Source organism: Dermacentor variabilis, chromosome 8 (genome assembly GCF_050947875.1).
Source record: "Dermacentor variabilis isolate Ectoservices chromosome 8, ASM5094787v1, whole genome shotgun sequence".
Classification (NCBI taxonomy): domain Eukaryota; kingdom Metazoa; phylum Arthropoda; class Arachnida; order Ixodida; family Ixodidae; genus Dermacentor; species Dermacentor variabilis.
The window spans coordinates 136,136,515-136,149,253 of NC_134575.1; the positions used below are offsets into that span (position 1 = coordinate 136,136,515).

The 12,739-nt window shown below is 48.6% G+C and overlaps 1 protein-coding gene across 1 annotated transcript in view; it reads right to left on the reverse strand.

Moving 5' to 3' along the window:
• The window catches only part of LOC142591583 (uncharacterized), a 70,171-nt gene that overhangs the window by 40,245 nt on the left and 17,187 nt on the right, over positions 1-12,739 (reverse strand). Inside the window, exon 3 of the mRNA XM_075703893.1 lies at positions 9,018-9,067. Within this exon, the coding sequence (XP_075560008.1) occupies positions 9,018-9,067 (50 nt within the window). The remainder of the gene's footprint in view (positions 1-9,017; positions 9,068-12,739) is intronic.

The following is a 12,739-nucleotide window of genomic DNA, read 5'->3' on the forward strand; positions in this document are numbered from 1 at the left end:
ATGCTGTGTTGTTAGGTTAATGAGCTCAGCGTTACTGCGAAGTGATCACTACCGAAATAATGGTTAATTATACGTCATTTTAATTTAGGGAAGACCGAAGGGGAGCTGATCGACAGGTCTATTGACAGGGATGAATTATGGTGAGGATTATAATACGTTGGTTTCATCTTATTCATGAGCCCCACAATTGAGTTTAAAAGGAAGTTTTTTATAAGTGAACCTCTCGCGTCGCATCATGAGTCTCCTCACATTGTGTTATGAGCGTTAAAATCTCCCACTTGTAGGTAAGGCTTCGGAAGCTGATCAATGAGTATATAAACGATTTCTTTATCGAGATGACGGTTCGGGGGTCTATAAATAGTACATACAGTGGCCAACTTATAAAGAATGGCCTGAAATGACACTGCCTCAAGGAGAATCTGGAGCGCGACGTGTCGGTAAGCTACAGACTTGTCGGCTGCTATTGCTACTCCGCTGGAGGCGTTAGACCCGTCATGGTCAATTCGGAAGGTTTTGTAATTTGGAAGAAAATTTGTGTTCGTAGGTTTCAGATGCCTCTCTTAAACACACATCAACTTTGGATGTTTCTGTAGGAGTTTTCTAATATCGTCAATGTTATGAATGAGCCCTCTAACATTGCATTGTAGTAGTTGTGTCTCCATTATGATAATAGTGTTTTGTGCTGTGTATGTAAGATACGCAGTTCGCTCACGGGCCTTTTTCACGCGCTGTGACGCAAGCTTCATGTTTTTTGGAGCGATCGCGAGAATCTCGCCGCTCTTTAGGCGCTGGTGCCTGTGTCCATCGGCTCTTGCGAGGCGCTGTGCTTGATCTGAAGGCCTCGACACTTTGGAAGAGACCTTTGAAGGCACTAGCCGGGAGGTCAATGGCCCCTTCTGATGGGGTGGTGAAGCAGTGCTAGCTGCAGCCGCCAAGGTGGCAGATGGCGTCAGCGCCGGCTCACTGCATGTGGGCCGGAGAGCTGCAGGGAGCTGTTGTGGAACTGCCCCCAGACGCACCATTTCGGCAAAGCTGTTCGTTAGCAGGTATGCGACTCGCCTGTGAACCTCTTTAAATACTATATTTTTCTTCACTACGGTTGTGACTACTTTTTTTGCTTCCAAGATGGGCATGACCGCGAGTACACGCCATACTCGCCGTCACACTTCACGCCGTGTGGAGCGTTCTCGCAGGTTTCAGAAGCATCACCGAAACTACATTTTGCACAAATCTGGCGAGCTCGGTAGTTCTAGGAACCGTAGCCGAAACGCTGGCATTTGAAGCAGTAAAGAGGATTTGGAACAAACGGCCTGACCTGTAGCTTCACGCAGCCGGCCTCCAGTGTCTCAGGCAGGATGTTTGAGCGAAAAGTACTAAATGCTTGGTTTTTATTTCCTTGCCGTCACGCCTTAGCATTATTTTTTTCACATTGATCACGTTTCGGTCACTCCAGCCTCAGTTCAGCTTCTCTTAGCTCCATCAAATCACCGTCAGAGACAACACCAAGGCTGGTTTAGTGTTCATAGTTGGGTGTGGGGATATTGTAACTGAGATTTCCCTCAATGACACTACTTAAGGAAAGGTTTCAAGCTGTCAGGATGGCGGAGTTTCAAAAGGAGATCACCGCGAGCCATTTTCGACGCTTTGTATCCTGCGCCAAGAGATTCCGCGAGACACTTTGAAACGAGGAAGGGTGAGATCATTCTCATCGTCTTTTCATGTTTTTCAGAATGAATGACATGAAATCTGGGGACACTTTGCGATTTGTTGCCAAAAAATTGAAAAACAACTTCGGTGCGCTCTCGTTTTTGAGGGCTATGAAGGAGTCGGGGGAACGAGCAAGCCACCAGTAATATAGAGTGTTTTGCAGGGATCGCCGCCGCCCGCCATTGAGCCCAACTAGGGGACCACATAGGACGGGAAGTGTTCAGTTCTGCACACGCCAGCGGTACATCCCCGCTATAACCGAATACATAAACCCAAGGCTGGATATAATGCACAAGGTTGGCCCTTGCTGCCAGCGCCGTCGTAAATATGAGGAAAATAAAGAGAGAACAGGAAGGACTAAAATTAAGAGAAAGACGAAGGTTCGAGGGAGAGAGAGAGACGAGAAAAGGCAACTACCGATTTCCCTCGGGTGGGGAAGTCCGGGGGTGCCGTCTACATGAGCCCGGGCCAAGGGTCCGCGCCGAGGGTCCGTAAAGGTCGAAGCCCTCGGAATTGGCTCAAACCCCCGGATCCCCTTTTCTCCGGACACTGCTAAGCCACGCAAGGTTAGATCCGGGAGGGTCCAACCCTCATGTGCTCGAGTACGTGGTGTCGCAACACACCAAACGCCTGCTGGCGCAGACGCCCATGCGGGGCGCCGTCAAGATAGGTGTATTGTCCATTGCCTCTTGTGAGGCGCCGGACAAGAGCTCTTGCAAGCGACAAGTTTCGCGAGAGAGTCTCGCCTCGGAAGACGAGACCCCTGAGTACACCGGCGATGGGGGTCGATGGGGCTGCCTTTAGGTCTGAGCTCCGCCAGCTGTTTCCAGTGCCAGCAGTGGCCGGGGAAGGTGAGGCAGCCTTGACTGCGCGAGCCTAGGGTGCTGCTGGCGGTCCTGCGGGATCGCTACGCGTAGCGCAGGCTGCCGCCGACAACTTTTGTGGTGCCAGCAACCCTAGGGTAGCCTGGCCTGTTTGCTGGTTGCTGGAGTAGGCTTAACGACTTGCACACCAGGGCAGGAGCCACAAATGACTGCTCGCTGCGCATGGGCTGGGCACTTGTCAGTGGCCGCTGCGACGCTGCCAACCAAATGCGCCGCATTAGCATAAGGTGTGCTGTGGAAAGGTGAGTACCTCTTACGGGCTTCCCTAAAAGAAATATATTCTTTGACTTTAAGGTGATTATTTCTTTTTCTTTCAGCTCGGACAGGAACGTGAAGAACCTCAGTACGTCGTTGAGGAGGTCTTTACAGTGTCGTCGTCGGCGCCAGAGTATCCTCGGTATTTCGACGAACAACAACCGCAGCTCAATCTGTTGCTGCTTTTACTTTTCCGGCTATGGGCTTACAGACGGGCCGCAGGCTGGTCCTGTGCGCGGACAGCACTGCGACGAAAGGTAGCATCCCGGTGACATTGAAACCGAAGGCCGTCCTGCGTGCGTTGCGTTCTGGCAATGTAGTTGGTGCTGTCACGTGGTCGCTCGCCAAGCTGTGGGCGCCGCCCGTTATCGACGACACCTTCTAGTCCAAGCTCACGCTATGCGCATCGGCGACAGGCGTGACCTGGTTCTCTGCAGTGATAGCAAAGCGGGCGGAGTTCAGCAGTGCGTCTGACGTCCGTCTTCCCCGAGGCGTTGGGCAGATGACAGGCGAAAGGGCTGGCTCAGGCGGTGGTGGTTGCTGGTGACGAAATCGCGGCGTTACCGTACCCAGGCGGTGCGGAAAGGCAAACTGACGGTGGTCATTGATTCAGGTTGGCGCTACGGTGATTCGGGTGGCACATCGGGAACTCGGAATGACCGCTGAATTTCTTTTGTGACAATTTGGGTGATCGAGGCCACTTGAGGCTGCAATGCCGTGAACATTTTACGTAGTCCTTCGTGCACGACAGCCCTGAGTCCGTTTGAGTAAAATGCTTGGACTTCCTACTTCCGCAGAAGCAGTTGGCGGTAATATTGTCACCCAGCTATTACAACTAAAACAGTTTACCGCCGACAGATTGGCAAAAAAAAAAACGTCAGCCTTTAGCGATGGTTGGTCCTCGGAGAGCGCGCGCGCAACTACGAACTTCGTCGTTCTCGCCTTAAGGCTCCCGTGTCATCACGTGCAAACTTATTTCACGTTATTACTCCCCTGTCAAAAGCGACCGGCCCGGTCGATTCAAGGGGAGCGGGCGCGCACTATAGGCAAGAGTGCCAACATGAAAAGAAAAAAAAAACATTCAGGAATGTACACAATGCGGAAGCGGTTTGTGAGGGTTGCTTATCTCTCGCGTGCTTAGTACGGCTTCATCCGTACTACGTAGACGACTTCAGCACGGGGACGGCGTCGGTTCGAACCAGGATCGGAACTTTGAGGCACCACCTCGTAGTTTACATCACTGAGGCGGCGTACAACTTCATAGGGGCCGAAATAGCGGCGCAACAATTTCTCTGAGAGCCCACGGTGTCGGATAGGTATCCACACCCACACGCGGTCGCTTGGTAAGTATTGGACATTCCGTCGGGTCCGGTTGTAACGGTAGGCGTAGGTATTCTGCTGGGTGCGGATGCGATTCCGAGCAAGCTGGCGAGCTTCCTCGGCTTTCTCGGCGAAATCTTCAGTGGTGTCATTCCTTGTGGTTCCGTGGTCTACCGGGAGCATGGCGTCTAAGCGGGTCGTAACGCGACGTCCATAAACAAGCTCGAATGCTGTAAACACGCTGGTCTCCTGGGCAGCGGTATATTAAGCAAACGTGACGTAGGGCAAAATTTCATCCCATGTATTTCATCCCATCCCAAGTCTTGTGTTGGACGTCGACGTCCAACACAAGACTTGGGATGCCGTCCTGCCGTACGAAACATTCGCTCACAATACGGCGGTGCAAGAAACAACACAGATCACCCCATTCAAGCTGGCTTACGGCAGGAACCCCACGACGACTGTCAACGCCAAGCTGCCTTGTGTTACCGACGAAGGGAATCTCGACCTCGCGACCTATTTCTAGCGCGCCGAAGATGCCCGACAGCTCGCCCGCCTGCGGGTCAATAACCAGCAGAGGACCGACAGCCGACACTCCAAATTACGACTCATCATCATCATCATCATCATCAGCCTGGTTGCGCCCATTGCAGGGCAAAGGCCTCTCCCATGCTTCTCCAACAACCCCGGTCATGTACTAATTGTGGCCATGCCGTCCGTGCAAACTTCTTAATCTCATCCGCCCACCTAACTTTCTGCCGCCCCCTGCTACGCTTCCCTTCCCTTGGGATCCAGTCCGTAACCCTTAATGACCATCGGTTATCTTCCCTTCTCATTACATGTCCTGCCCATGCCCATTTCTTTTTCTTGATTTCAACTAAGATGTCATTAACTCGCGTTTGTTCCCTCACCCAAAATGCTCTTTTCTAATCCATTAACATTACACCTACCATTATTCTTTCCATAGCTCGTTGCGTCGTCCTCAATTTAAATAGAACCCTTTTCGTAAGCCTCCATGCTTCTGTCCCGTACGTGAGTACTGGTAAGACACAGCTGTCAAACACTTTTCGCTTGAGGGATAATGCGAACCAACTGTTCATGATCTGAGAATTCCTGCCAAACGCACCCCGGCCCATTCTTATTCTTCTGATTATTTCAGTCTCACGATCCGAGTCCCCAGTCACTACCTATCATAAGTAGACGTATTGCCTTATCACTTCCAGTGCCTCGCTACCTATCATAAACGGCTGTTCTCTTCCGAGACTCTTAAACATTACTTTTAATTTCTGCAGATTAATTTTTATACCCCCACTTCTGCATTGCCTCTGAAGGTGAGTGACCATGCATTGCAGTTGGTCTCCTGAGTTACTAAACAAGGCAATATCATCAGCGAATCGCAAGTTACTAAGGTATTCTCCATTATCTCCTATCCACAATTCTTCCCAATCCAGGTCTCTGAATACCTCCTGTAAACACGCTGTGAATAGCATTGGAGATATCGTATCTCCCTGCCTGACGCATTTCTTTATTGGGATTTTGTTGCTTGCTTTATGGAGGACTACGGTGGCTGTGGAGCCGCTATTGATATCTTCCAGTATTTTTACATATGGCTCATCTACACCCTGATTCCGTAATGCCTCCATGACTGCTGAGGTTTCGACTGAATCAAACGCTTTGTCGTAATCAATGAAAGCTATATAGAAGGGTTGGTTATATTCTGCACATTTTTCTATCACGTTATTGATAGTGTGAATATGGTCTATTGTTGAGTAGCCTTTACGGAATCCTGCCTGGTCCTTTGGTTGACAGAAGTCTAAGGTGTTCCTGATTCTATTTGCAATTACCTTAGTAAATACTTTGTAGGCAACGGACAGTAAGCTGATCGGTCTATAATTTTTTCAAGTCTTTGGCGTCCCCTGTCTTATGGATTAGGATTATGTTAGCGTTCTTCCAAGATTCCGGTACGCTCGAGGTCGTGAGGCATTGCATATACAGGGTGGCCAGTTTCTCTAGAACAATCTTTTCACCATCCTTCAACAAATCTGCTGCTACCTGATCCTCCCCAGCTGCGTTCCCCTTTTGCATATCTCCTAAGGCTTTCTTTACTTCTTCCGGCGTTACCTTCGGGATTTAGAATTCCGCTGGACTATTTTCTCGTCCATTATCGTCGTGGGTGCCACTGGTACTGTATAAATCTCCATAGAACTCCTCAGCCACTTGAACTATCTCATCCATATTAGTAATGATATTGCCGGCTTTGTCTCTTAACGCATACATCTGATTCTTGCCAATTCCTAGTTTCTTCTTCACTGTTTTTAGGCTTCCTCCGTTCCTTAGAGCATGTTCAATTCTGTCCCTATTATACTTCCTTATGTCAGCTGTCTTACGCTTGTCTTACGCTTGTTGATTAACTTCGAATGTTCTGCCAGTTCTATTCTAGCTGTAGGGTTAATGCTTTCATACATTGGCGTTTCTTGATCAGATCTTTCGTCTCCTGTGATAGTTTGCTGGTATCCTGCCTAACGGAGTTACCACCGACTTCCATTGCACACTCCTTAATGATGCCCACAAGATTGTCGTTCATTGCTTCAACACTAAGGTCCTCTTCCTGAGTTAAAGCTGAATACCTGTTCTGTAGCTTGATCTGGAATTCCTCTATTTTCCCTCTTACCACTAACTCATTAATCGGCTTCTTATGTACCAGTTTCTTCCGTTCCCTCCTCAGGTCTAGGCTAATTCGAATTCTTACCATGCTGTGGTCACTGCAGCGCACCTTACCGAGCACGTCCACATCTTGTATGATGCTAGGGTTAGCGCAGAGTATGAAGTCTATTTCATTTCTAGTCTCGCCGTTCGGGCTCCTCCGCGTCCACTTTCGGCTATCCCGCTTGCGGAAGAAGGTATTCATTATCCTCATATTATTCTGTTCCGCAAACTCCACTAATAACTCTCCCCTGCTATTCCTAGTGCCTATGCCATATTCCCCCACTGCCTTGTCTCCAGCCTGCTTCTTGCCTACCTTGGCATTAAAGTCGCCCATTAGTATAGTGTATTTAGTTTTCACTCTACCCATCGCCGATTCCACGTCTTCATAGAAGCTTTCGAATTCCTGGTCATCATGACTGAATGTAGGGGCGTAGACCTGTACAATCTTCATTTTGTACTTCTTATTAAGTTTCACAACAAGACCTGCCACCCTCTCGGTAATGCTATAGAATTCCTGTATGTTACCAGCTATATTCTTATTAACCAGGAATCCGACTCCTAGTTCTCTTCTCTCCGCTAAGCCCCGGTAGCACAGGACGTGCCCGCTATTTAGCACTGTATATGCTTCTTTTGGCCTCCTAACTTCTCTGAGCCCTATTATATCCCATATACTGCCCTCTAATGCCTCCAATAGCACTGCTAGACTCGCCTCACTGGATAACGTTCTAGCGTTAAACGTTGCCAGGTTCATATTCCAATGGCGGCCTGTCCGGATTCAAGGAACTACGCCACGTCAAGTACCATCCCGGCGACCGTGCGTGGGTTTGGACCCCAATACGCCAATGAGAACTTAGCAAGGAGCTTTTACACCGCTATTTCGGACCCTACAAGATCATCGGACGCAGTGGCGCACTCGACTATGAGGTCGCGCCAGACGGTATTTCGCTATCACAGCGACGCCACTCACGACCTGAAGTAGTCCATGTTGTCCATCTTGAGCCATTCTACCAGGGCCAACGACCTTTGCGACATTGCATAGCTGAACTTTGGACTTTCTTTGGACTGTGCTTCTTAGGACTTGGTTTCATCATTTTTTGGTTACCTTTGCTTAGTAAGTGTCCTTTTGTGTTTTGCTCTCCTGTTATGTTTGTAGCATCGGGACGATGCTTTCTGGGAGGGCGGCATTGACACGAGTACTTGTTAATCTTTTACGGGTGAGCGCATTTCGCCCTCTAACAAATGTTATCGCTCAGCGCAGGACGCGCCCGCTTGTATCGGAAGTTTCTGAAATATTACCGAAGATTCTGTTGTCAACGAAGATAGTGTAATCTGATTGCGTGTGCGACGCGAATTGTGTAGAACTTTCTCGAAGACACGCGGGCACCACCGATTACTCTGGAACCTTTGATGACTCGCGCATAAAAGATGACGTGATTGATCGGCAAGTCAGACTTCAACGATCGCACTTGGTTTGCCTATATTGCTCTGCTTTGAGTGTAACCTGCTTTTGCTTGCATATGTTCACCCAATAAAAAGTTAGGTTTGTCATTAAGTTTTACAACTGTATTATTCACCGTCAGTACCACGTGACAATATGCTGGTACAAAGTGGCCGTACGGAAATCCTTTGGGATATGGAGCCAATTCACTCGACTTAAGGAAAGCTCACGCGAGCGAAATACCGTCGGAAAGCCGGCGGGAATTGTGGTTTTGAATACAGTGTACAACAAAAACACGCCTATTTTAAACACTGCTATGTTTTGATAGACTCCACAATTAGTAATGGTTATATCTTTAACATTGTGGGCGCAGCTTAATGCCAGCAAAATATACTTTTATAGGCATTGCACTTTCCTAACTTGCTAGAAGAAGTACATATTTAGGTATATTTACCAGATGACTTGCCGTTCAGTCTGTCCTGATTAGCCGTTATGAATACGTAGCTCGCGCGCCCTGTTGATACGTTGTGTATGCCATTCTAAGTATTTCGTGTGTCTCACTAAGGTTATTACGAAATCTGTATGGATTACCTATATGTTCCATGATTCCTTAAGAATCGTTAGGAAAGCATACGACAGTATTAGAATGCGCACGGACCGTTTTAACAGAGGTCAAATAAATATAAAATGTACATGTGAAGACTCACCTGAAGACGGGATGTGCACTTCGTAGTTCTTTAAAGTGAATACAAATTCCCTGAAAAATGCGAAGTTGTGTTGGTGAAGTAAGGATTGAGATAACACCTTTTCTAACATGTGAAGATCATAGTGATTCATGACGTGGCGATTGTAAACAATTACACTTCTGAACCCATACAGAACCAAATAATAGCGCCTTTTTGTGAAGATAAATAGAAACAATGAAACCAGTGCGTGCCTATATAGCATGTACCGACTAATGCACTGATGGTATCTCGACCAAGAAATGTTCTTTTACTATTTATGACCACCAAAAAAGTAAGCATTGAAACACACAGCTACCTGAAAAAATATTTCAGGTGTAGAGAAGAAGAAACTCGCTGGAAAGTTCCGTCACCATCGCTTGTCTCGAAGCCAGAAGGTCAGCAAGCTGGAACGCGCCGTCGCCATCGCGTGCCCCACAGCTATTTCGCCCATCCAGCTGGGCCACCGTTGTTGCCGCAATGTGTGTGGCAGTCGCGCGACAATTCCAATAAACCACGTCACCTTTGGTGTAGGTGCAGGGTACGCGTTCAGACTTGAAGCTTCAAAGCAGGATTCTGCCATTCATTCCCGTCAGGGCGGAAAACCGGTTTAATTTCATTAATTTGTCGTTTCTTTATTGTAATTTATTTAGCACAAGTAATTTCCCATATGTTGTCCTTCGTGTCAGTGTCTGCTGGCTTTTTATGATATGACTAAAAAAAAAATCGGGCCCCTCGGTTAACCCCCTTCTCATTTATCCCAACCATGCCATGAGGTTCCTGTCTAGGTAAGCCAAAAAAAATCGATCAGCAAGGGAGCGATACGAGACGCTATACATATACCGTTCTCCTTGGAGGAAAAAATTCCCATTCAATTTGGCGAAGGTTGAGGAAAGCTAAAGATGAAGCGATTTTATAAGTTATTAAACAGACACACCACATTTGTAGTTTTGGTGCTCTTGTGTTCCAAAATAAAGATGGGCTGTCTGTTTCAGATTAACAGATAAATGACTTGCTTTTCTTAAGTCGCACATGCGCGCTCATTCATCTTAAGGACGTGGTCATGGTTCCTTTGAATATTGAATGCGTACTCAGGCTGGCTACGCTTTACCCGTTCGCCGTTTCCACCTGACATCGACAGCGTTTTCCACATGACGCCCGGTCGTTTACCTTTGCACATCACCGATTTGACTTTAGAGCACCAAAAGGACCCATAGATAGCCACTGTTCTGAACCTTCAGAGGAATCCTGTCGGATTACCGCTGCCTCGTGCGCTTCGCCGTCGAGGACTACATTTCGCAGTTCGAGAATTGAATTCTCTACTGCCGAAATTACCACTACGATGGCCGCAAGTGACTTTTAGTGGTCGCGCGCTAACTTCATAGGAATACCTGCGCTTCATTTCACGTCGACTTGCAGTATGACTATGGCGGCGTGTCCGATACCTACACACGCCTTCAAATTCGACATTACCTGCCGGGCATCTACAATTAGGTGAGCAAATGGGTGCGCTTGTGACTTCATTGCCAGCGTCACAATGTTGCTACTCATTCTGCCGCTCAATTGCAGCCACTTCCATGCGCTGTCCGCCTCTATCCGTTTCGGGATTGATTTATATGGTCTTCGTTGTGCGGTTGATGGCAACCGCTGGGTCAAAGTCGCGGTCGATCACCTGAAGCGACATGCGGAACCCGCTGCCATCCCATTTGCTAGAGCGCACGACTTCGCTTTCTTCATCCTCCATCACCTCTTTCTGCACCACGGTGGTCCTCATGAACTCTTGAGGGACCGAGTGCGCGTGTCTATCTTGAAGTAGGGAAGTCTTTGTATTGCAGTGAAGTTAGTATTGCCTCTTACGCTTTCGGTGCTACACGATAAGAATTATGCCAAATGGGTTTGGCATCGGCTTCGCTGATAATACGCTGCTTCGTGAGCGGCGTCTGGCTAACTCGTGACGCAGATAAGAAGCAGTTATGAAACTGACTGAAGAGCTCAAGAAGGCCATTGCGTTCGACGGGCGATAAAGTGAGGCTCACATCAACCACAGTGGCAGACATATGCACGGTGGACGGCATAGCTGGTGGTGGCGGTGACTGTCGAAGACAAGGAGGTAGAGAGTGGCCGTAGTGGCTTCGTCGGAGTGGACGACAGTTTGAGCAGCAGTGAAGTGGCTTGAGGTGGATGACAAAGAGCTTCCACATAGCTGAATCGTCGCGGCAGCGCATGCCATGTGGGCCAATAAAAGGACTATTGAGCCTACTCCCAGACGACATCCGTGACAGAGGCCACCTCTGGTGCCATAGGAGCGATCCCCAGCTGCCGGATCTCCTCGCAAACAATCTCTCAAACGACTTCATGCTCAGATCTGCCGCAGCTCTCAGGTAGGAATGAAGCACTCACAGGTGAGTTATTGCGATCGTATTGGTGGTACCTCTGCTGCTGCAGTGTCCGTTCGATAGCGGTAGCCTCCTTGATAAACTCGCCCATGGTCGTCGATGGATTCCTCACGAGTCGTCAAAAAATTCCTCCGTCACTCTCTGGAAAGATAGCGCAACTTTTTCGGCCATCTCAGAGTCTGCTCTACGGAAAAGGTGGGCCATATCTTCTGCAAACATGGCAACGCTCTCATTTGTTTTTTGAATACGGGAATTGATATAGCGCTGTGAATTGCGTCTTCTGAAGCTACTAGCGAATGTGTCAAGCAGCCGGCCGCGGAAGGCATCCCATGTGGTGAAAGTCCTCTCCAGGTTCACAAACCACGTCCGCGAACTATCTTGAAGACGAAAATAGACATTAGCCAGCTATTGCTGGGCGCCCCAGTCATAACTGGCAACACGCTCGAGCAGGTCCATGCAATCATGGACATCTTCAAAAGCATCGTCATGCAAACTTTCGGTGATCTAAGGTTTTGCTGCGTCACCTGCGATGGCCATACCGCAAATGAGTAGACGCCTTCCTGCAGAGTTCTGCGAGCGTTTGAACTCGGGTGACCAACCTAGCAGGCCGCGGCTATACCGGTGAACAGGAGTTTCGACGAACGATGGTGATTCCGCGTTTGATGTATGGCTCCACGAAGGGGTGCCAAGCATGAGGCAATCCTACCTAGCACCTCCACCAGTGTCGCAGCCTAGTAGGAGACGGGAAAGCTGTTGTACAGCATGTATAACAGCGCTCTATGAGAGCAATCGACGCGACGTCGTTGCCGTCTCTACTTCTCTACCCGCGCACTACTTCAGCGTCGTTTTCATGGCCTGACACATAACCGTGGCAGTAATATAGGATCTGGCAAAATGAGAAACCACTTCTTTTAGGCGGAACCCCTAAAAAAACCTTTTATTGCTGCCATTTGAGGTATGCCTCAGTGTCCGCAGCCGTTAATGGGGTGTGCTGTATTTAGGCAGTGTTTGCCACAATGTCGATTACGGTCGCTGCACACGCTGTTCACCAGATGCAACGGGCAGCGCATCGACGCATCGAAGACAGACATATTGTGTGTACCCGTACTTCACGCACACATGTACGTGCGCATGAGTACAGCATACATTCGCATTCTCCTCATTCTCCTAGGCGCTCCACCTAGCGCAAGTCTGTTATTGAACAAGTGAATTTCGCAAAGTAACATGCGCCAGGATATTCCTAAAGTACGGCCCACAGATAACCTGCAGAAATGATAGTTGAGGATTACATTTCGAATATAGCAGATAGCA